This window comes from Falco peregrinus, chromosome Z (genome assembly GCF_023634155.1).
Source record: "Falco peregrinus isolate bFalPer1 chromosome Z, bFalPer1.pri, whole genome shotgun sequence".
In the NCBI taxonomy this organism is placed as follows: Eukaryota; Metazoa; Chordata; class Aves; order Falconiformes; family Falconidae; genus Falco; species Falco peregrinus.
In genome coordinates, this window is record NC_073739.1 from 55,017,183 (window position 1) to 55,040,054 (window position 22,872).

The window sequence follows — 22,872 nt, forward strand, 5'->3', positions numbered from 1 at the left end:
AGCAAGACTCAAATCCTTAGATTACCTAGGTGGTAAAGTTTGCATAATAGCAAGAATTAAACAAATACAATAAGGAGGCCCCTTCAAACAGTAATGAACTCCAGCAGATTTGTGGGTGATCCTGATAGCTAAAGCCCTTCTATATAGAATTATCTCCAGTGCTCCCAGGATGCCCTTTTCGGGTCAACCCTCCTTGGCTCCTGCAGCACAGTACCTACAAGCAAAGCAACAGGTGAAGAAACAGTCTCATAAAGAAAGGATCTAAACACCAGGTGAGAAATTCTCCCTTGAGCTCTGTATTCTGTGACTAGCTGGTGTAAAGACAGTGGGACTTAAAGAGTGCCTGTTCAGAGCAACCTATTATTGCTCCATGCACAGCTTTCCCAAATCTTTACTGTTTCACTAGCCATCTTATCTAGGCAAAGAGACTTAAAAAAAACCCACCAGTATCTTCAAACTAAACAAACACTGCACATTTTGCAACATGTTTTTATGTCCTGTCTGGGTCAACACTAGATCAAACTGACCTAAGCTCAAAAAAACTCAAACAAACCCCCAAAAAACAAGAGAGAGAAAATGAGCCCATCTTTCCAAATTCCTGGCTAGCACTGTGTGAGCGTGTGTGTCAGTCACACACAAATTCCAAGTGTGCATTCCGAAAGCTACAGAACAAACCCACCACATTGCCTATGACAGATGGGGCAGGGAACTGATGAACAGCAAGGACTGAGCACTCCCGTGGATAAGCAGTACAACAACCAAAAATGGAAACAAACAAGAACTTTTCCACCATGAGCTGCTGCAGTGGAGGACCGCTAGTAGTCTGAACACTCACTGCTCAGCACCTGTCAGTTACTCTTGGACTGAAGCCGCCCACATGTAAAAGAGCCTTCCAGGAGTACCAGCAGTACCATAGCAGGCCACAGCCAACAACTTCACTCGCTCAGAATCTGATCTTTGAAGACATTGAAACTTCATGGCCTTTATCATTCAAAGACTTGCCTGATCCTGTTTCCTCCTCAAATGCTTTTTTTTTTTTTTCCCTGTTGTCCCAAGAACCTCACTCTCCTGGTGCTCTGCAGAATTTGACTCATCACATTCACATGGCTGCAGTACACTAAAAGCAGAATATTACCTGGTTCAGGCCTTTCTACCCCTCTTCATTTCAGTAGTTCTCCAACATCCAACTCTGAAAAAAGTGTATTATCTGGACAAATTCCCTCACTGGTTTCAATCTGTCAAGGTGGTTTTCAAAGGAAAAAAATATCTATTGCTGCTCATAAAAAGTATGTGGAAATTGGATTTTTGATGCCTCCAAACATCTGACTACTTGAAGATATTTTCCAAGAGGTTTACACAAAGCAACAAATGTACCAAATTACATGTGATTATTTTGTTTTGTTGCTTGGTTTTTATCTGGTTTGGGGGTGGGGGAGCTGGAAGATTTTAACAGTTCACCCCTCAAAAACAGCTACCTGTCACTACATAATTGTAGAAACGGGCAGATGTTTCAGTCACTTGTCATGACTGAACTCCATGCATGCTGAACTTTCAAATGCAAGGGGTCGTCTGGACTGTACCTAGGAACAATATTTGTTTGTGGAGTTCCTATGCAATAAGAACCCTGGACTAGAAAGGGAAAATCCTCTAGCAACATGGTGCATATACTTAATAAAGACAAAATATTAATGGAAGACTGAAACAAGTGGGCAAACTGGTAATTCAGACTGACAAAGAGTTGGCAGCAGGGAAAGGAAAAGATGACATGAGCACAGGTAAACAATCTACTACAGGCATGGATGTGATTTATGAGGTTAAGGGGTATTTTTATAATTTACTACATTACCTAATACAGAATCTCATTAATGGCACTTTTAATACTTTGCAAAATCCTAGCAGGTTGTTCCAAGTTCAGAGCAATGACTTGTTTTTAAAGTGAGTACACTTTGTAGGTGACTGCCTCCTAAAGGCCAAATGTGTTTCGTCAATTCTTAATGTCTGTGGAAATACACCACAAAAGCAGGTAGGTTCTTTATCAAATCAGAAACATACTATGATGCTAATTGCCAAATCATTTGTAAGACTGAAAACTGCTCTATCCACTAAGTCTCACCACATAAAAAAACGTTTTAATAACTAAAACAAATTAATTACACTGCAAAAGACTGCAATGTATTTAAGATTCTTATGCAAACACTGTCCTAGTTCCTTTCCAACAAACCATTCAGCAGATTCCTCATACAACCAAACAGATCTCAGCACATCTGACTTTGTCATCATCACCACAGAGCGGCCAGTATTGAGGCTAGCTGCTTTTTTTCCCCCTTCTTCCTCATATGTTCTCCCACTCATAATGCAACATTCCAAACACTAGTTTAAGAGCACTGACTATCACCCCTGCAACTTACTATTAAAAAAACCCCCCAAAACAGCCCATGTGAAGCCAATTGAATTCAGCTGCAGACAGAAAGCAACAGGAGAAAAATCTGCCACTGCTATGATACCAGACGTAGGAACCAACATGGCCCAGTAAATCATTACACTATTAACAACCATTCCAAAGCACTCCCTACCTGGATCAAGACGACACTGGCAGCATCAGATCACTTTTATGTTTGGATCTGAGTCTGTCTGAGGGTGCCCCCAAACAACCTCTTCCACTAGCAAAAGGTCATCATCTTCTTCCCCTACAGCTATACAGATGAAACATATTGGCTGCTTACCCTGTAGATCTCCTCAAGCAACAGTTTAGCACAATTCTGGCCAAGTTCCTCGGGAAAAACAGCTTTTCCCTGGCCCTGAGGGTCTGAGGCTAGTTCAGCACTGAGAATAGTACCGTTGATGGTTTCTGCAGTAAGGCACAAGCCAAAACCTGGTGATCTGAAAGAAAGGGAAAAGTGTGTATGATTTAAAGACAAGAACCAAGCAACGAGCCAAGAACTACTCCCAGCCAACCTCCTCCTCAAGTCACAAACAGCTCCTGTCATAGGACAATACTGGGAATCTGGACTTGCTGACAAATTTCCTGTTCTGTACGTTTGATTCGCCCCACAAAAAAACTTTAACAACAGGATTTAAAAGTTGCACCCTGTACCAGTTGCCCCAAATCCACTGTGCCGGCTATTCCTAGCAGAAACTCTTTAAAAATGAAAAAAAGGAGAAAAAAAGAACCCCCAAAAAACCCAAACCCATAACAAAAAAACCAAACAACACCAAACCCAAAGCCCTAGCAAAAACCCCCCACCATTTAAACATCAGAAATACTCTTCTCTACTAAAAAAACAAACCACTATCCTTTCTATTTATTTAATTCACATTTGATAAGCATTTCAAAGGTATCCGGAGTTTCTTCTCTGTGACATTCAAAACCAAAACTTTCTTTAGGATTGAGCTCTTTCCTGGAAGCTTCAATATTTAGCAAGATTAGACTGCAGCCATGGCACCAAGAAGGAGAACAAAAAAAGGAAAGTTTGATCCACATTACTTTTATTTCTAATAGCTTCTTTTCACTTTCAGTTCATTACCATTCAAATCATTACAACCAGATAAGAATTCTGAACATATGACTTGAAGGAAGAAACAACTTCCCCCTATTTTACTTAGACCGTAAGATTCCTACAAAATGCTATTGTGAGAGTTAAGAAAAACTTTTGCTCCAGGGAAGTCACAAATGGCAGAGTACAGCTTGCTGAGAAAACAGAAAGTTGCAAGAATAGGAAAAATAAAAAAAAAACAGTCCTCTTATTTATAGGCTCTGGAACAGCTAGCCGTTCAAAATAAGGTTAACTTAAACATACTCCACATAGAGCATCTTCCACAGTTCTGCACTCCTGCTGCCTCCACCACCCAAAATTTTAAATTAAAATAGTCCTACTGACCCAAAATGGAATGTCACCAACATCAAACCACAAAACCAAGCCCCAAACTCCAATACAAATAAACTCTGCCAGTGCCAGAAAAACAACAGTTCCTCCAGAGGCATTTCAGTAGGGCAGGAACAGAAAGGTATCGGTGGTTCCCACCCATATTTAACTGCCTGCACTTGCTGAGTAGCACAAAAGGTATGTTAAAGATTCTTTTCTTCTCCTTTCCTGTAAGAAAGAGATCTAAACAGCAAGATAAGCACAGTATCAAAGATGTTATTCTTTGGACAAGTATCCTTCAATACCTATATCCCCTGGCAGATTTTGTTAAGTGTTAGATAGCAGCAGATCTCAAAACAGAGATACATTCTAGATGGCAGAAGACACTCAATGTATTTCCTCAAGCTTTTGGTACTGTGGAAGGGGTATAGTTCAACACTTTATATTCTGAAATCAGGACTTGGTTTGCACTGGATGCAGATGGGCTGGACTAGTCTTTGCAGGTCTTAATCACCACCAGAAGCAGCACTAGAATAGAGGCATACTGTGTTCTTTCCTTATCCTGTTAAGATACACACACAAGTACTGGGAACCAAGTAATCAAAAAAGCTTTGCCAAAGTGGCACATTGTTAGCATCAGATATACTGCAATCGTACTGCTGCCACAAGAAGAGAAGAATGAAAAACGTGAGTCCCATAAAACTAGGACTGAAGCCCAGAGCCTGGCCAATAAGAAAGAGGCAATATCCAATAATGTGGGAGGCTAGGAAGGGATTAGAATACCTAATTGCCTCCCTTCTAGAACCTGGACTTTTTCAGGAATGTCAATCAGAATATGATACCCTAATTTTGCCAGGAGAAAGCCTAATTCCCAACAACTCCGATTAGTGCAAGGTCTGTGGGCAATTATCAGGTTATAGCTGATGTTCATGCAGTGGTACCTAATCCTTACACCTTTTGTTGAATGTGGTTCCAGAGACTAACATATATTTTACTGTATTAGATTTAAAAGATGCCTTCTTTGGCAATCCATTGAGTGAACAGAGTCAGATGCAGTTTGCCTTCCTATGTGAGAACCCAAAGACGGGGAGAAAAATCAGTTTTGCTGGACTGTGCTACCACAGAGATTCAAGAACAGGCCTACGCTATTTGGTAATGTTCTAGCAAAAGAGATGGAACAATGGCAAGGTAACCAATGGAGCATTACGTTGGTGCAATACGTAGATAATATCTTAATCGGGGTGGAGGGGAAAGATGACTGTCTGAAAGCCACTGTTGATTTACTGAACGTTTTGGCTCTAGCTGGAGATTGGGTGTCCAAGGGAAAGGCACAGACAGTACCAGAATGAGCCCAGTATTTGGGATACGGAGTTCCTAGAAGCCAGAGAGAACTGAGGACGGAACAAGAAGCAGCAATCTGTAGAATCATGGTTCCAAGGTCAAACAAGAATTGAGGGGGTTTCTTGGAATGGCTGGCTGGTGTAGAATATGATTCTAAATTAGGGAATGATAGCAAAACCCTTACATTCAGCTATTAAAGGCCCAGGTATTCTCCTTGAATGGACACCAGAATGCCAAAAGGGTTTTGATGAGGACAGGGAAGAATTAATGTGGGCCCCAGCCCCAGGCTTACCAGATCTAAGTAAACCTTTCAACTTCACATGCACGACAGGCAACACATGGCCTTGGGAGCACTTGCCCGTTCCCCTGGGGTCTGGAAAAAGCCAGTGGCCTATTTTTCACAACAGCTGGATGAGGTAAGTAAAGGCTGGCCACTGTGTTTGCGAGCAGTAGCAGCTACATCTGTGCTAATCAAAGAAGCTCACAAACTCACCCTGGGTCAGCCCATCACAGCATTGGTCCCACATACTGTGACAGCACTACTGGAACATAAAGGACATCACTGGATTTCTCCCAGCCGGTTAGATAAATAACAAGCCTTACTGTCTGAGCAGGATGACACAACTCTACAATGTTATCTTCAAATCCTGCTACCTTATTATCTATAGCTGAACAAAAAAGTTTTCTGACATGGCTACAACTGAACAAATTTGCACCAGTAGGGCAGACCTGAAGGATCAACCCTTGGAGGACAGAGATGTAGAATTACACACTGATGGCAGCAGTTCTGTGCAGGAAGGAGCAAGAAAGGCTGCGTATGCTGTAATGATCACTGATGAAGAAACTGAAACACAGCCTTTGCCCTGAAACACTCTGGCCCAAAAGGCAGAGCTGATAGCTCTTCCCTGAGCTTTAAGCATTAGACGTAGTCAGAGCATCAATATATATACAGACTCCAAATACGCATTTAGAGTGGTGTGCACTCATGGAGCCACCTTGAAGGAGAAAGGGCTGCTGAGCTCCCATTAGGTATGGATGTGAGATTTTGGATCTCTTGCAAGCAGTATTGGAACCAAAATAAGCAAAGGGTCCAGGGAATATAATTCAAGGCAATTGCAAGGCAGATTCATCAGCAAAAAAGGCAGCCTTACAGAAGAGATCCAAGGAGCATTAATACCTGCAAGGAATTTGGAGATAGAACTGCCCCAGTATTCAGAAAAAAGACAATTAACAGGCTGAAATATTACACTGCAGTAAAAACAAAGAAAGGTGGTGGGTGATGCCAACCCACCAAGTCCTAGTCACTCCCCACTTAATGAACTCTATCCTTGCTAACCTGCATAAAGAAACTCATATGGGAGCAGAGGCAATGGTCAATAGTGTTAAACAATATGCAACAGGACCAAAAATACAGACATTATTTTTGGTGGACATTATTACTAGGAAATACCTCTTTTGTTGTGAAAATAATAAAAAAATTAAGCAAAGGCCAGCACGTGGCAACCTAAAAAGGGGAATCACTCCTGGAGAACATTGGCAAATAGATTTTTACAAGTTGCCCAATCACAACAGGCATAAATACCTTCTTGCTCTGGCTGATACCTTTTCAGGCTGGCCAGAAGCTGTCCTGCGTCACAACAGTCGGGCAAGGGAGGTAGTTTAGGTATTGTTAAAAGAAGTAATTCACCGATTTAGAATACCAGATGTACTATCATCAGATAATGGACCCCATTTTATTGCTGATACAGTGCAAGAAATACGCAAGTTCCTTCAGATTAAATGGGAACTGCATACATCCTGGAGACCTCGGTCAAATGGGAAAGTAAAAAGAATGAACAAAACTCTCAAATCACAAATTGCTAGAGACCCATTTGAAGTGGGTGAAGGTATTAACAATAGCATTAATGAGAATCAGAATTACTCCTAGAAGTATAGAAAGATTAAGCCATCTTGAGACCCTTTACGGGAAACCATACCCAGTTAATTCTGTTTTGGGGAAAAGGTGACCAGATGTGTGTAACAGGAAGTAGTTATATAATTTATATGGTATCTCTTTCTAAGGTATTGTCACCCCTGCACAGGTATCTAAAGAAACAAGGACCACTGCCTGTAGATACTACCGCACATGGATTCAAACCTGGAGATTCTGTCTACGTTCTAATTTGGAAAAAAGAACCATTAGAAGAAACCTGGAAGGGACCATACACCGTTCTTGCAACTACCCCTACAGTGATAAAGACCAATGGAATGAAGTCTTGGATACATTACACAAGAGTGAAGAAAGAACCTCCAAAAAAAAAGTGGACCGTTAGGCCTGCAGGAGATTTGAAACTGATATTTTCAAAAGGATTTTAATATCAAGTATCCTGTAAATTTAATCCATAAAAATTGCCTGATACTCTGAATATACCTACAGAGAATTAAACTGTCCTCAAGGACAGTTTACCTTTTAAGATTATTAATTTTACAGCTAATTGTATTTTTGTTCATTTAGAAGAGTAGATTATTACTCAAAATGTTAGCATTCCTAACAACGTAGTATCAATTTGACATTACTAACATGAAAATTATACGGCTATTGTGTATGGAAAAGCCCATACCCCCTCCCCATCCCAACTCTTTTGGTTACTAGAGGAAACCAAATGTATATAAAAGGATGACAGGGGGATATTAAAGGGTATTTGATCTTTCTTTCACAGACTTTGCCTTCACTACACTGGTATCTGCATTAAAACGCCACTTTCCTGATGATACACCAGTTACCCATTTCCATCAGGGTTAAAACACACTGGATGTGACAGCACAGCAGCATCAGAAAGCCACACGCACCAGCAGTGCAAAAAGGGATTGAGCTCCTTTTCCCATGCCATTATTTATCCCTCTGCAAGGGCTATCCTTGCAAGTAGTAAATTCAATGCTGCCACCCCAATTTGACTTTTTCACTTTAAACATGCATAAAAACCAAAATATCATCCCAAAATCTCAGAAAAGTTTTCACAATTCTGATCACTGTTAAGAGTCTGGATCCACAATGATGTCTAGCTATGCATTCCATCCCCGTTATCTTACTGTTGTCAACATGAAATTAATCTCTTCTTCTAGTGAAGTTAGGTTAGTCACATCTCTGTAGCTCTGTATTGATGGCTGTGCCCTGGAAGGAGAACTACAAGCCTGGTACGGGGAACATTCTGCCCCAGGAGGTGCCAACAGCCAGCCGGCTGCAACAAGGACAAGAAGTCGGCAGAATGGAACTGTAACTAGGGGAAAGGCAAAGGCGGCCGGGGGAGACTGTGACCACTGACTCAATTCAGGACTACAAGACCCACCCCCCACCTCCCTCGGATGTGTAGTGAATTAAAAATACATTGTAACTTTAAACTGAAGTGTGAGATATACAGACCAATAGAAAGCTACAGTGAAAAACTAATTACCAATAAATAGTATCTTTTAAGCAAAGATTCAAAAATATGTATGTATAACTAGACTGTATAAATATTATTCTTGTTCTTCTGAGTTTTTGGCTTGCTTTGTGTAATACCACCTAGCTCCCAGCTTTGCACAAATCTGTAATAAAGAAATAACTCTACTCTCTGTGTCAACTGGCTCCTGCACACCAGGTGAATGATTCCACTTTTTGGGGAACAAGACAGCTTACTAACCTGGGATATTAAATATGGTGAAGGACTGGAAAAGAAGAAAAATACTTAAAAAGAATGAGTCAATGAGTTTTAGATTTGTTTAACTTTGAAACCTAATCAGTTTTACTTAAGGTAGTAATTCAAAAAGCAGCAACAGTGAAAGAAAATGTTCATGCTTGGATTTGAGCATACAGACAGAAGACAAAAATTAGTTACCCAAACCTCCTTCAATCTCAATGAAAAGTGGTAAGAGGCCAACAAAGTTGACAGATTATCGGTACAATTGTCTGACGTACATCCACCACTTCTGTGTTCTGCTGGTGAACAAAATCTGTGGAAGTAAATGAATGTCTCTATTTTCCAGTCCTCGCTGGACACTCCTTCAGCTATTTATGTAAAGCAGAGGACAACCCATACAGCTCAGTTTCTGAAACAGTTTTGTCCCTACTACCTTTTCCATCAGAAGGTGTACAGTCAAGTTTCAACGCTGGTTTTCACAACATACCATGGCACCTCTCATCTTAATCTCATTTCGGAGGAACAGGTTTAAAACTGAGGAGAGCTCAAGTTGTCTTTAGTGGCAGTAACATATTACATTTTTTGTTTAAGAAAACACACAAGTTTTATCCTTGCACCAAGAGTAAAACAAACTTATCTAGTTAATAATTCCATTTTTTCCCTGTGAGGAATATTTATTTCAAGTCAGCAAAATATAAGATTATGGTCTAATACTCAGTTTTATTGTATTTAATTACAGATCAGAATACCCTAGCAGATGAACAAATACAGAATTACATTTCTGTTCCCTGTGACTAGTGGATACTCACTTTCCAGAGCTGACCCCTTTCATATGATCCGTGTAGATATAAATGTCTGGTAGGAATTTATTCAGGATACTCCTTGCAGATTCCACCATTCTGTTTGCCATCTGTGGTGACACTCTGACAGAGTATCTACATTTCTGAGCTAAGGAATTCATTGTGGTCACAAAAGAAATTTAAACCAGAGACTGACAAAAGTGGCCAAGAGGTTCCAACATGCTATTTTGGAAAATGTGGGTTTGTCCTATACAACCATTCATGAGTACTGGTCCATTTTCCTGTACTTAGAGAAGTATGTGTGTATAAGTGCTTTCTACAGTCTTTTCACTGGTATACCTTGAAGCGAGGTAGACAGAACATGTGCAGAACAGCTTATTATGACTAGGTAAATATCTATTTAAAAACGCACTTCAATAATTCTAAACTGCTCTTCTGTCATCCTGTGCTTTCTTGTGATGGAAGAAGTCCTGCATGCTCTGCTCTTCATATACTATCAAAAGACAGTGATGGGTGAAGTTTCTCTGAATTATCAGCAAGAAATTCTGTCTTCCCATTTCTATCAAACAGAAGTTGGGTAGGTAAAATGTTTTAACAAAAAAAAAAAAAGAAATTAATTTGAAAATAATAATGATGAAAAAAATATTTGCTCTTTCCAAGTATTTGGCAGTGCTGTGAGGCTATCAAGTTCACTGGTCCTCTAGTCACTCAACATCTGAAGGTAATAGTTCCAGGGAAGAGGAAATTACCACCTTCCTGCTTACCCCAACCCACCTTCTTGCAGAACACAAGAGACGAACTCACTTTCTGCCTTTTTACTCAGGTGCTGCTTCGGTGGTATTCCCAACAGATCTTCCAATGTACACTGTACTCCAAATTCCACCCCGATTATAATTCAGACTCGGGCTCTGCACATTTAACAACCCATCTGCACCTACATGCACACAGCAATGAAGCAAACCTCCCAGCTAGCAGAAAGGAATTTCCTCTTCTACAATTTTCTATTGCATTCTCTTGTGGAGTAGGTAAACCAAAGGCTTTAAGATCTTAAGGGCAAACCCAGTAAATAATAATCAGAAAACTGATTGTTCTGCATGGCTGGTACACTCAGTGTTTTGGATGACTATAAAAGATTGCTGCAACACAAACTCCTCAGCTGTGAAGGAAGCTGATTTGCCCAGGTGAATCTTGAAGGGACAAAACCCCCACATAAAAGACCTAACAACTTATCCTTCCTGATGTTTTGTTTTCTGCTGGCTTGAAGGACCACTTAATGGCTAAACTGAGACTGCCTCTCACCAGGCTTACTAAAGGCAAACCTTCATCCCTGAGAAAAAAAACCACAGAAAAACCTAATGAAAAGTGGAATTTCAAAAACCTGTAGTTGACATACATTGACCAAATCCAGTCAAAGTGGCCCAGAATGGTGCTGTGTACTAACACAGATTTAGAAAGATGGCACTAAAGCCGTGATCATTGCTTCCTCCTTCACACAGAAACAGGATAGCGCCACTTACTACAGAGGTGGACAGGGGCACAGAGAAATTACTTACTTCATGGAAAGACCATGACAAACACCAGCAAAAGCACAAAGAGCTGCCTTGTTTTCATTCTACAGCATATGCACTCAGTAAAATTGCTCTCACTTGGCAATGCTGTACTCATCCAAATGCTGCAACTGGAAACAGAGGTCAAAGTGTCCTGTTCTCACACACAATTATGATGGTATGCCGTAAAGTAAAAGGAGAACAGGCTGCTAGTCTGCACCCCTGGCAGGAAAACTGTTCCCATTCCTGCTTTCCTTTTGGGTAATCAAAGCCAGATCATGTTTGGGACTCTCATAATCACAAATTAAACTACAAATTGGCCAATGCTCAAGAGAGCAGGACCTCATGAAATACAACATTTAGTATCTTACTTGTAAGGTACCTGCTTTCTTCCTACAGTGACAGCAGATTCATGACAGATACCATAAAAAAAACCACAAGAAAAAAAAAAAAGTAAAAATCCCCACCAACAAAAACGTTAACTAGATGTGCAGTTCCGTTTGCAAAAGTGAGTACTTCACAACACTATTTTGTGCTTTTTGTGCAGAAATACAACTTCCACCACTTCCATCTCCAATGGTACTACTGAAGGTGAAGAGCTAACAAACTTATTTTCATTAACACAACAAATAGCTCAGTTCACATGCGTGCAGTGAGGTGTAAACTGAACTAAGATTTAAGCTCCCATCTGACATCCTGCTGGACTCATTAACAGCCAAGATGCTACCTATGCCATGTATAACAAAACTGCATTTGTAATTACTGGATTTACACACAGGTAAGATCCCTTTTGGTGCTGCTACATTATGTCATGGAAGGTGTTTTAATGTTTTCTTGCTATTGGAAATATTTTAAATAGTAGTGTTCAGTTTTTAATCTATTTACTTATCTACTAATAGCTTTTTGAACAGCAGTGTTGTGAGCACAGCAGTTTTGAGAAATGGTCCTAAAACCTAGTTGTGTGATCCTCGTGTCACGCCGTATTACCTGGACACATGCTCAGCAACATGGGTGTACTTCTGTAATTTCAAGTTGGGACACTTTTTTTTAAAGGCAAATTTGTTTAAAAGAAGAAAAAACAAACAGATAAAGGATACGCAGTTCCTCTGATGCGCTTGATTTTGCCAGGGTCTGTGAACTGAATAGGCTGCAAGACCTTTTTCACTGGGCAAGCAAACAGTATCTCTCCACCCCCTTTGGGAGGCATTCCTCTCCGGTTGATCTAGAAACAATAACGGAGGGACAAAAGCAGGTTAGTAACGAGCAAAATGAATGTATTTACATGCTCAAAAGTGACAGCATTTATTTCACATATAATAAAATGTTATCAGTAGGGGTGTTACCTGAACACAGGTGAGAAAGACATCCTAAAGACAGAAACCGATTTTGCACCAAACCTATAAGCAAAAATTGATTTCTTTTTCCCTCCTCTCTTTCAAGTACAGTAGGACATGGCTTCTCACTAGACAACAAAACAAAAAAAACCCAAAAAAACCAAACCCCACCACCTTTTCCAGGAAGGCAGCCTCGCCTTAAGACTGTTCAACTCCAACGGTACAGTCTGTACCTCACTGCTGAAGGATGTCTGGAAGTGTTTGATGTATATATGAAGTATATACATGGGGGACCAGACCAGTCCCACAAAAAGGCCTGGCCAGCCCAACCCTGTCCCACCACCCCAGCCAACATCCACGAGGACGGGGGTGGTACATGGGCCTGTGGGTGGGTCTGGCTCAGGGGGTCCACGGCTGAGCCGGGCCGGGCTGTGGAGACTGTCCCTGCCACAGGGTTGCTGGAGCAGGGGCTGACAGCCCCAGGGCCACAGGCAGGGTGGAGGGAGGCACCTGCACGGCGCTTGGCAGAGCAAGCGAAGACTGGCAGTGCAGCTAGGGCCTTCAAGTGTTTCAAATGAGCACTCTTTAACTTTGAAAAGCTATAGTTTCTTCCTCCAGCCTAGAAAAAAAAAAGAAATCTATTCTACATCCAGACTTACTGGGCCTGTGAAAAGTTAGTCTTTCTAACTTTCTTTCCTGTATTTTCCATACTGGAAGCAAGCCTCAATCACCCAAACACGGATCCAGCTCCTCTATCGGTGAAGGAGGCAAAAGATTTTACTATCACTCCCTAAGCCTAAGCACAGGGCAGGAAGAGCAAGCGGAAAGAAAAAGAAATTCAATTAACTGAAGAGGAACAAGAAAGCAAAAATGTTTCTTAGTTTGTGGAGATCTAGGAGACTAGGAAAAGTCACTACTTTCTCCTTACCCTTTCTAGCCATAGCCTTTGCATGTCTCTTACGATAACTTCAATCACTGTGTGGCTGGTGTGCCAAAACACGTCAAGAACAAAAGGCAGTTTTATAAACGTGTGTAGCTACAACTGGGTATCTGCTAGAGACAGACACCAGCAGCAAGCACGTGGCCCTGTGAAGCAGTGCAAAAGTATCATTTCAGCACGTGCTAGAAAAGAAAGCAACAAATTGTCTTACCTTGATTTCCAGACTTTCACCATCAATTCCAAACTTCTTCAGTAGGGGTAGAGCTGTTGCCTTAAGGACATCTACCTATAGAACACAGAATTAAAAGCAGACTCTTTACTGGAAGTTACTTAAGTCACTAATTTAAAAAAAGGCTCCTCCATACTAGGTATTCTGTGGGAAGACATAACGATGTAAAAGAAACCTTTGGCTACTCTTAGGCCACCAGTGTCTCACTACTCAAAAAATTTGCTAGAACAAATTACTGGCAGATGGAATTTCCTATCCTGGATTTCTTCCTCGGCCTGATTTTTACTTCTATTATGGTTCAGCTAAACCATTTGTTTCTCTGGACACAGCTATTGAAAAAATTATAATCTTCTGTCACTGCTAAAAAATTCCTACAGCTAAGTAAATGATGATTACAATAACCTTTGCATTTTGGAGCAGACCCTTGATGTGGCAAGAAGAACCTCACCCTTCTGTCAAGAGCTTCATGTTTCTGAAAAACTTCTAGGTTAACATCTGTGGAAATACTTAGAAGATTGAACTGGGTGACACATCACCCGTGTACTCCCTTTGAGGCAGATCCTTGTCAGATCCAGGTCTGAACAGGTTTTTCCTTGCCATTGCTCCTCCTAATTGCTGACCCTCCCAGCTGCTGACCCAAGACAACAGTGACTGTCATCATCTTCCCCTGTTGAAACTTCAGTAGTATCGCCAAAGGTGACAAAAAATATTTAGCAGTGCAAAAGCACACACAGTTACCCAAGACAGGCAGCTTGGGAGAGACAGGACCAGAACAGCATGACCAAAGCGGAACTAAATTCAGGTGAAGGAAACCGGCATGTGGTAGACAGCAGCTGAGGAGGCAGGAAAAAAAGCACCTTCCTTCCCCTGCCTTCAGCCAGGAACCACAATTCCCGAGTCTCATTCTCTCTGTTTTGCATAGGATGTGAGCCACTGAGGAAGTACTAGCACATACGTCAAATACAAACTGTGAACAACCTGTTAAAGAGCTACCTGAGTAGCTACGAGTGCAACTCTCATTCTTTAAATCCTGCTGGCCAACAAACTTTCTCCTTTACAGGGAGGCATTTGCTGTTGGTTTTAATGGTATTATCAATATTTGAACATTTTCATTAAAAAAACCCTGTTAAGTCAAAGATTAATTTTTTATATTTATATATTCTATATTTTTTACAGCCAGGCTACCTTAATTCAGCCCCTCAGTAGTATTCATTAATCACACAAAACTGACTTTTTAGAGCAAAAACCTTTACTAACATGCATGTGCACATACCCAGACACAGGTGAATACCACCAGCAGAAGTTCCAACAAGCTGATGTGGTTCACATTAAAGTCACACAATATTTATCCTTTCTTATGAAACAAAATATACCAGTAAAAAAAAAAAAGAGCTTCTCTGTGTAGCTTAGGAACTCCCTTTTCTGCCTCCACTTCCACTTTTGCAATTCTTTGGACTGAAGTCTGTAACTCTGGAGAAAGCATGTTACACCAGCACTAGGAAGCTGCATCAACTTTGAGTCTGGTTCGTCTGTTCCCAAAAATGTCAAGCCTTGCCATAGTTTTTAGTCCCCAACTTCCAGGCACAATACTTACCAGGTACCAGACAGACATATAGTAAGAGACTGCCTGTTCCAGATTTGCAGCCTCAATAGAGAAGGTAATAAGCAGTATTTGAAGAAGTGGAAAAGATTGCTTTGCTTAGCAGACAAATGGGATGTCAGGCCGGGGAGGTTAAGTACTTCACTGGAAATCACAAGATGGTAGCAGAACTGAGACTTAACACCATATTTTCCAGTCTCTTGCCAATACTCAGTCATAAAACCATCCTTCAGCTCCCCTTGAAGGCCAGTTATTCCATTCCCAGAGCAAAGAACACAACACCAAGTTGTACTAAAGCAAATGCATCATACAACTGAGGGCATACCTTACCACAAATGCCAGCAACTTCCTAAATACCATAGACATTGCTTGCTTGCTTACGAACTAACATAAATACAAACCTCCTTCCTTTAAGGAAATCTACAATGATTAAACAACAAAAAAAGTAACTTCTAGTGGTTTGCAGAATCCTTTAGATAGTCCAAAGCTGCAAAAACCCAGACACAGACCCTACAACAAATGGCTGCCTAGGAAAGAGGCAGGTGCTACCTGGCCTGCATAGGCATTAGCACTGCACAGAACAGCATTTATCCCTGCCATACATACAGTACTATGTTCTGGGGAGAAGGACCTAGACTTGGGAAGGGAAGAGTGAAACAAGAGTTCAGCAAATTGGGGCGGGCAGGGAGAGACAGAAAAGTTAGTAGGAAAAACTGCTTGTTTAGAGACACCTGCTGATTTTTTATTAACATTGCAGATTGATTATTGCTCCCAAGCCAAAACTTCACATGTGAGTCTCATGGCAGCATCAAAATTATTTCAGTTGAAAGCCCCACAGCACAGCTGTAAAAAAAAAATTCAACACTTGCAAACCCAAACATTAAGAACCATTACTCTAAAATCAGCTATGTGTCTGTCAGACCAACAAGACGCAGAGAAGGAAAGCAAAATAAGAGCTATTATTTGTGTGCCACCTCCATTCCCTTCAAAAAGGCACTTTGCAAAGATACCCACTGCATACATACTCTCTATACAGAGAAGCTTGAAACTACCTCAACACTGTATGCTAGACTCACAAGCTACATGGTCAGGTCTCATCAGTGTGCAGAAAAACATAATGCAAATGCAGGCTGCCAGTGAACAGTTCAGGTTAGTATTCCAAAGTCACATCTCTTCCTGACAAGCACGATCAAAGCAGAACCTTTCTTACTCATTTAGGATGTATCACACACTATTATCACCACAGTCCAACCTGGAGCAAGTGCACGTTACCCTGTATTTCAGTGGCCACAGTATTCTCTCAGAATGGTCCCAGCTGTCAAAGAGCTTTCCACTGCACCCCACTGAAGGACTATTACGTATATAAAAAAATGCTAGCATAACGACATACTATTTATACTCCAGGAAGTCTGCCCGACCCATGCCTCACTGAACTCAGCTGGTCTTTTCTTCCACAACCCATCCTCTAGAAATCACCCTTCCTCTTGCCTTGACCATTTCCATTCTCCCCACAGCAGACCTGCCATGTTCCCCTTTGTCCTCCTGACAAGGGGCTCTCTGGCAAAGAACAATCTCAAACCCACAACACAAAAATCACATCCAACAGGTATTTTTGAGGCTGTGTAAAAGCTGAGAGTTCAGTGCTGAAAGTGCATTTCAGAAAGCCCGGTGAGTCAGCCCACATGCTTACTGCTACGACAAGGGAAAGGTTTGCCTTCTCTGGCTGCACACGCATTCCTGCTACTTGGCTTATGGATGCCTCCACCAGAAAATGCTGGGGTACAGCTCTCTGCCATTTTGCCAGTCAGTTGAACTGGCTTAGAGGAGGCTCTGATAAGTGTCCAGCGTGCTGGAGTACACAGGACTGTGCAGCTGAAAGCAGGAGGTATGGAAGGAGGATGGGCAGGACTACCTTCTTTCAAGCACAAACAGCGTGCTATAGGATCGTGTGTGTATGCAAATACGTATTTTCACACACACATATGTGGATTTGTACATTTATCTGCAGATGTTGAATGCACTCATGCAAGGCTACATCCCACAGAGTTCATCCAACATAAAAGACACATGTTTACAACACACGGTATCCCTTTTACAAAGAAAAACAATAAAAAGACTCCACAGCAAATGAGCAGGCCTTGCCTATTGTACCTACTAAGTTGAGATGGGGAGGTTCTTACGTGCACATCAGCAAGGAAAACTCCTTGCCCATTTTAAACTACCCAAAATATATTTACACTGGTTTGCCTTTCCCCCTTCTCCTTGGAAAGCCAGAAAGTGTACGGATTGACAGACAAATCTAAGCATCCCTTTTTGGGCAAGCACAGGTAACAAATGTTCACCCAGTTTCTAAACACCTTCTGCCTACCGAAAAATAAAAGCTCAGATCAATTTAAAACCAAATTTCTACTTGAGCACATAATAATCACTTAGGGTAGCACTTAAACTTGTGCTTTTAGTCTCAGCAGAGCTACATGCTATACATGCTTTATCTTGTAAAATTAATTGAAGTAGTTTATTAGTGTGCACCAGGCTTAATGTTTACTCAGGCAAGTTAAACAGACATAAACCAGGTTTAGGAATTGGTATTCAGTTATCATCACTTAAAAAATTACTACACAAGTTAAGTCACAGTAATTAGAGTTGTGCTTCTACAGCACAATGAACTTAAGGTGTAACTCCTTAGTTGCACATCTGCATTTTATTTACACTTAAGTGTCAGTTATGGTGATTCAGCTGATGTACACCAACACCCATCTGTGTCTAAGCTTCAGTCAGTACAAGCCCTCTTCCGAGCACAAACTAATGGGCTCAAATTCTTGCACCTGTTTCAACTAAGATTTTTTCATCTTTACTGGTTCATATGGCTGATGCCTGAAAAGGGGTAATTCCCAGAATCAAGTCAGTTGCTTAGATGAGTGTCCAAACTTACTGCAAAGCAATGTTAAGATTGGACTGTCTTCATCTCCAAATTGTTCAAGAATTTCTGCACTGTGATTGAAAACATGCAATCAACCAAAAGAGACTTCTTTGATTCTTACTACTTGCCATCGTACTTTTAAGTACTTTTAATCATGGCCACTGAAAGGTTAGCATAACATGCTTCCCATTTTACTTGTTTTTTGGGTTTTTTTTGACAGTTCTGTGTATAACCCACTTGAACCATGCTTTGACTCATGTCCACACATGAGAGAACAAGTTTTCTAAATTACAAGAGAAGCAGTTGACAAGCCGCAAATACCAGCAGGACTCAAAGGTTCATGTAATATCTGCACTTATAATTCATAGCATTTGTATTAATTCAAACTGGTTAAGTTTTCAGATGACAATGGTTCCTTAACCTACTCAGGCACTTTCCAGTCACCATTCAAAAGGTAAACAGTGGCGCTGCCCTCCAAAAGCCGTTATGTTTGGGGGGGGGAGGAAAAAAAACAACAAACCCACAACAAACCAACCAGCATAACCACTAACCATTATTTCAGTGTTTTAATCCCGTGTTATCCATAGCTCATTTTTGTAAAAACACTGTTAAAACAAAGGACTGTAAATGAGCAGTAACAAAAGGCAAGCATTTCATAGTCATGTGATCTACCAAACCTTCTACTATTTTACTGAGGAATAAGTTATTACAAATTTTTGCTACTGTAATTTTGTAATTCTCATGTGACTTCTATTTCTAACATCTTCCAACAGAAAAGAAAGATTCCTTCCTTGTCACACTCAAATCTTGAATTCAATTTCCCTTTCTTACAGTAAAGACTTATGTGGGGAAGGAGAAACAACTCATCTAATTTCATAGAGAACAGAAGAAGCAAACCAGTGGCAGGGCCTGACACTGCATTTAAAGGGAGTTTCCAGGGAAGAAGACAGAAGTAGTACAAAACTTGAAGCCAAAAGGTAGATTATAAACTGCAGTTTAGAGTGTGGTGCAGAAAGGGAACAGTTTAGCAGATGCTTATTTTGTTCAGAGAGTTTTCTGACATGCAGTAACATTGGATATTTCTGGATGTGAGAGATGATAAAAATGCAACATGTTTTAGACACTTCTTCCTAATATTTTGGGTTTATTTAAATAACCCTCCTCTGGTACTTAAATCTTACTACTTACCGAAGGATCTACTTGATCATTTGTTACTCCCCTCAGGACAATCTTCAATGGATGTTTCATGAAAGGTGCCAAGCAGAGCAGACCTTCCAAACAGTAGCCAATACTACGACTGGGACTGCAGTCATGTTCCAACGAGCCTCCGTAGAGAAGACCAGGCTGATAATACAAGGTAGTACCTGCGGAAGATGCCAGGGGACCAAACCAAATGAGAGTGCTTTCAGCATACTGCCCATTACTACAACATAAAGACACTTCGCAATGATGTATACAGGCAAACTGGAGGCAGAAGAATTTACGGTAGCATTTCCAGCATGCCATTTCCATGTCTGCAGTAATAAATAAAAACACATATGAGTGGCTGGCTGTCTGTCTTGCACATAATTTCTCCTCCTTTCCCCTTCTCTCCAAAAATAAAGGATCTCTTAGCAATCTCCAAAATGCTGATACAAAGAATTATCGTCCTCCACAGCAGCTAATCTTCACCAGACCATTGGGTCATTGTTGTCTGGACATATCTGGTGGTAGTTCATCTGCTTTACTGACCAACCATAACCACTTGGGGGGAAAAAAAAAAAAAAAAAAAAAAGACAAGAACCAGATGCGATTTTCATGTGGGGTGTTTCTTGCTCAAACCAACCTCTTTTCTGAGCATGACTAGGCAAGCAGTCCTGTTCAGAAATTTGCCTTTGTAGAAGACCAACTTTGCCTTCTACAAAAAAGCACTGTGGCTCAATGGGACCTTCCCCCACCACAAAATCCTGCATACCAACAAAATACTAACTCCAACTCTTGAGCAATACAGTTTCCTCAACTCTCTGCATTATGGTGAGGCACTGCTCTTCTTGCATGCAATCAGTTACTACAAACTTCTCAGCAAATGATATCTGAACACCTATCTCCATCAAGCCAAAACTGTGACTTTATAGCAGCAACTGGTAGAGCCCAGAAGACCAGAACAGAGGAAGAAGAGAAAAGAGACCTCACCTGTTTGGTTTATTTCAATCCGAGAGCCATTGGTCACTTTGTCAATCAGGCGAATAAAACTTGCTTCAAAATCTAAGGGGTAGAACAGCGACAGAATTTTAACGTTCCTTTAATTTTTCCCCTGGAAAAAAATACAAAACTTCAACACCATACTCATACATTTTCCCTTTCCTGCCTTTCATGACAGTAGGGCTACCTTCACTCTCCAACCTGTGTCATTCTACCACACAAGAAAAGGCAATTCACTATAAAAAAACCAGAGATGTTAAATTGAGCCTACAGGCATCTCAAATCAGTCAAGATGCCCCCAGATGTGACCCCTGGGTTAGCCAGACTCCTCTCCCCAGCACACAGTGAGTGATACAAGTTGACAATTCTGACCACAGTGACCTGAAGGATCACTCAAGCCCGGGATAATACCTTTGACAACTTACACTTTGCTCAGTATGAAGCAAAACATACAAATCCTAGCCAAAAAGGCCCTTTATATTTAAGCATGACAAGCTAGTAATGGCTTCCCATTATCCTCTGTAAAGGTCTTCATTAAAAGAAGGGGACATTCAAATGTGAAGTGCTGCTGCTGCACAGCTGTCCACAAACACAATTAGCTATCCACAGACTTTCAAATTTTACATTTCCAAAACTATCATTGACACTGCTCAGTTCCTATTGTTTGTGTGTACTCTTGCTCAGAGACAAGGGAAAAGACAAGTGTATCTAACACCACCCTCTGCCAACCCAACCCAACAAAAAAACAACAACAAAAAACCTAACCAAAAAAAAATAATAATAATATGCTAGTATTCTAGCATTCAGGTATCCCAAGATGGTACTGACTCAGTATCAAGGAAAATATGTGAACATATGCAGAGTTCAAAACCCAGGTAGTTTTAAGGACAAACCACCTGTGTAACAGTTGGTAAGCTGCAGCGCTTCCTTAACAATAACTGTGTGTTACTTCTTCAACAGTAATCAGATTTTTCTTTCCATGTAAGCTTCCAGGAAGCAATAAATATATAAACTGAAGGGCTACCTATTGTTAGATGGTTGATGCCCCAGTCACACAATGCTGGTTCTGCTCTCTGTTATAATCCCTAAACTTAAAAGTTTCTAATACAGGACAGGGACCTCTTCCAGTGCAAGAGTGCATCCTTGCAAATAAACATTTCCCTCTAGGAGAACAAACCTGTAGAACATTTTCATTGCAAATGTTCCAGTCATGAAAAGCAGTGAGAATTGCATGTTTAATCACCAACAGAGATGAGTGTTTGTTGTTGTTACTTTTCTGTTACAGTCACAGTCTACATTTTAACCCCTACTTGAAAAAGGTACTTCAAACACCTTTTAAAAAAAAGCCAAGACAAAAGCTACAAACTTCACCACCAATAATCATCCCGTGGTGGTAATAAATACTTTGGGTCATGGTAAGTATCAAGTCAAGTCGACAAGAATGTTTTTACAGTTTCAGAGGAGAATTTCTAGCTATAGACTGAAGCTCCCTCAGAAGGAGAGCAGCATCTGTGCTGGTCCTGCTCCCGCCCTGTTCTGAACTTCACACCTCGCCCTGAAAGTAACTGAAGACCACAGTGATGTTTCTTCCTCAGTCCCCATCCTCTCGCCTCTGCTCCATTTACTCTGGGCGCCATAGGTCCCGCTTGGGAACGGCGCGGGTGCCCCTGGGCAAGGCTTCCCGCAGAGGACCCGCACGCTGGGAGCCTGCGGAAAGGGGCCGCAGAAGGAGCTCACGTCGTTCACCTTCACCGCGGCTCGGGCGAGACACCGATGAACCTCAAGGCACAGAAGCTGACCCACCGCGCCCGCGGGAACCCGCGTTCCCGGGACGGGGCGGCCGGAGCTGCCAGCCCGCTCCCGCAGCCGCCGGGGCTCGCAGCGCCGCCCGCCCGCAGCCCGGCCAGCGGGTCCGTGCCCGGCACCCCTCGGCCCCCCGCTCCCCCACCCGCACGCCCCGGGGCGCCGCGGAGCGAACCGAGCAGTGCCGGCAAGGGGGCGGGGACCGGGGCAGCCCCGCCCGGCGGCGGGCGGGGACGGGCTGGCACACACGCCGGTCCCCGGTGCGCCCCGCTGCCGGCCGGCCGGCGGGGGTGACCCAGCGCGGGGGCACCGCTGCGGGGCCGAGCGGGCACCGCTCCCCCGCCGGCTCCGCGCCTGAGCGACGAGCGGGAGCCCGGCGGGCTGGGGACGCGCTCCTCGCTTCGGCCTGTCACCGCCCCGCGCCGCTCCCACGCCGCTCCCACGCCGCCCACGTGTGCCAGCCCGACCGGCGGCCCGCCGCCCGCACCGGCTGTGCGGTTGCCCCGGGGAGACGGCTGCTCCACGGGGGTACCGGCATGCAGTCGGGACCCCCGCATCCCTGACAGGACCCGTCGGGAAGCGTCTGGGGCTGCCCCCGCTCCCCGTGCGAGACCGCCCCTGCCCTGCCCGGCAGCAGCCCCCGGCACGGCCGCCGCCG

The 22,872-nt window shown here is 42.3% G+C and overlaps 1 protein-coding gene across 1 annotated transcript in view; it reads right to left on the reverse strand.

Annotated features, from left to right (window-relative positions):
• Positions 1 to 22,872, reverse strand: part of RCL1 (RNA terminal phosphate cyclase like 1) — a 32,614-nt gene that overhangs the window by 9,481 nt on the left and 261 nt on the right. The window contains exons 2-7 of the mRNA XM_055791264.1: positions 20,403 to 20,474; positions 19,419 to 19,594; positions 13,693 to 13,767; positions 12,305 to 12,429; positions 9,670 to 9,795; positions 2,724 to 2,880 (exon numbers count right to left, since the gene is read on the reverse strand). Coding sequence (XP_055647239.1) covers positions 2,724 to 2,880; positions 9,670 to 9,795; positions 12,305 to 12,429; positions 13,693 to 13,767; positions 19,419 to 19,594; positions 20,403 to 20,474 — 731 coding nt within the window. The remainder of the gene's footprint in view (positions 1 to 2,723; positions 2,881 to 9,669; positions 9,796 to 12,304; positions 12,430 to 13,692; positions 13,768 to 19,418; positions 19,595 to 20,402; positions 20,475 to 22,872) is intronic.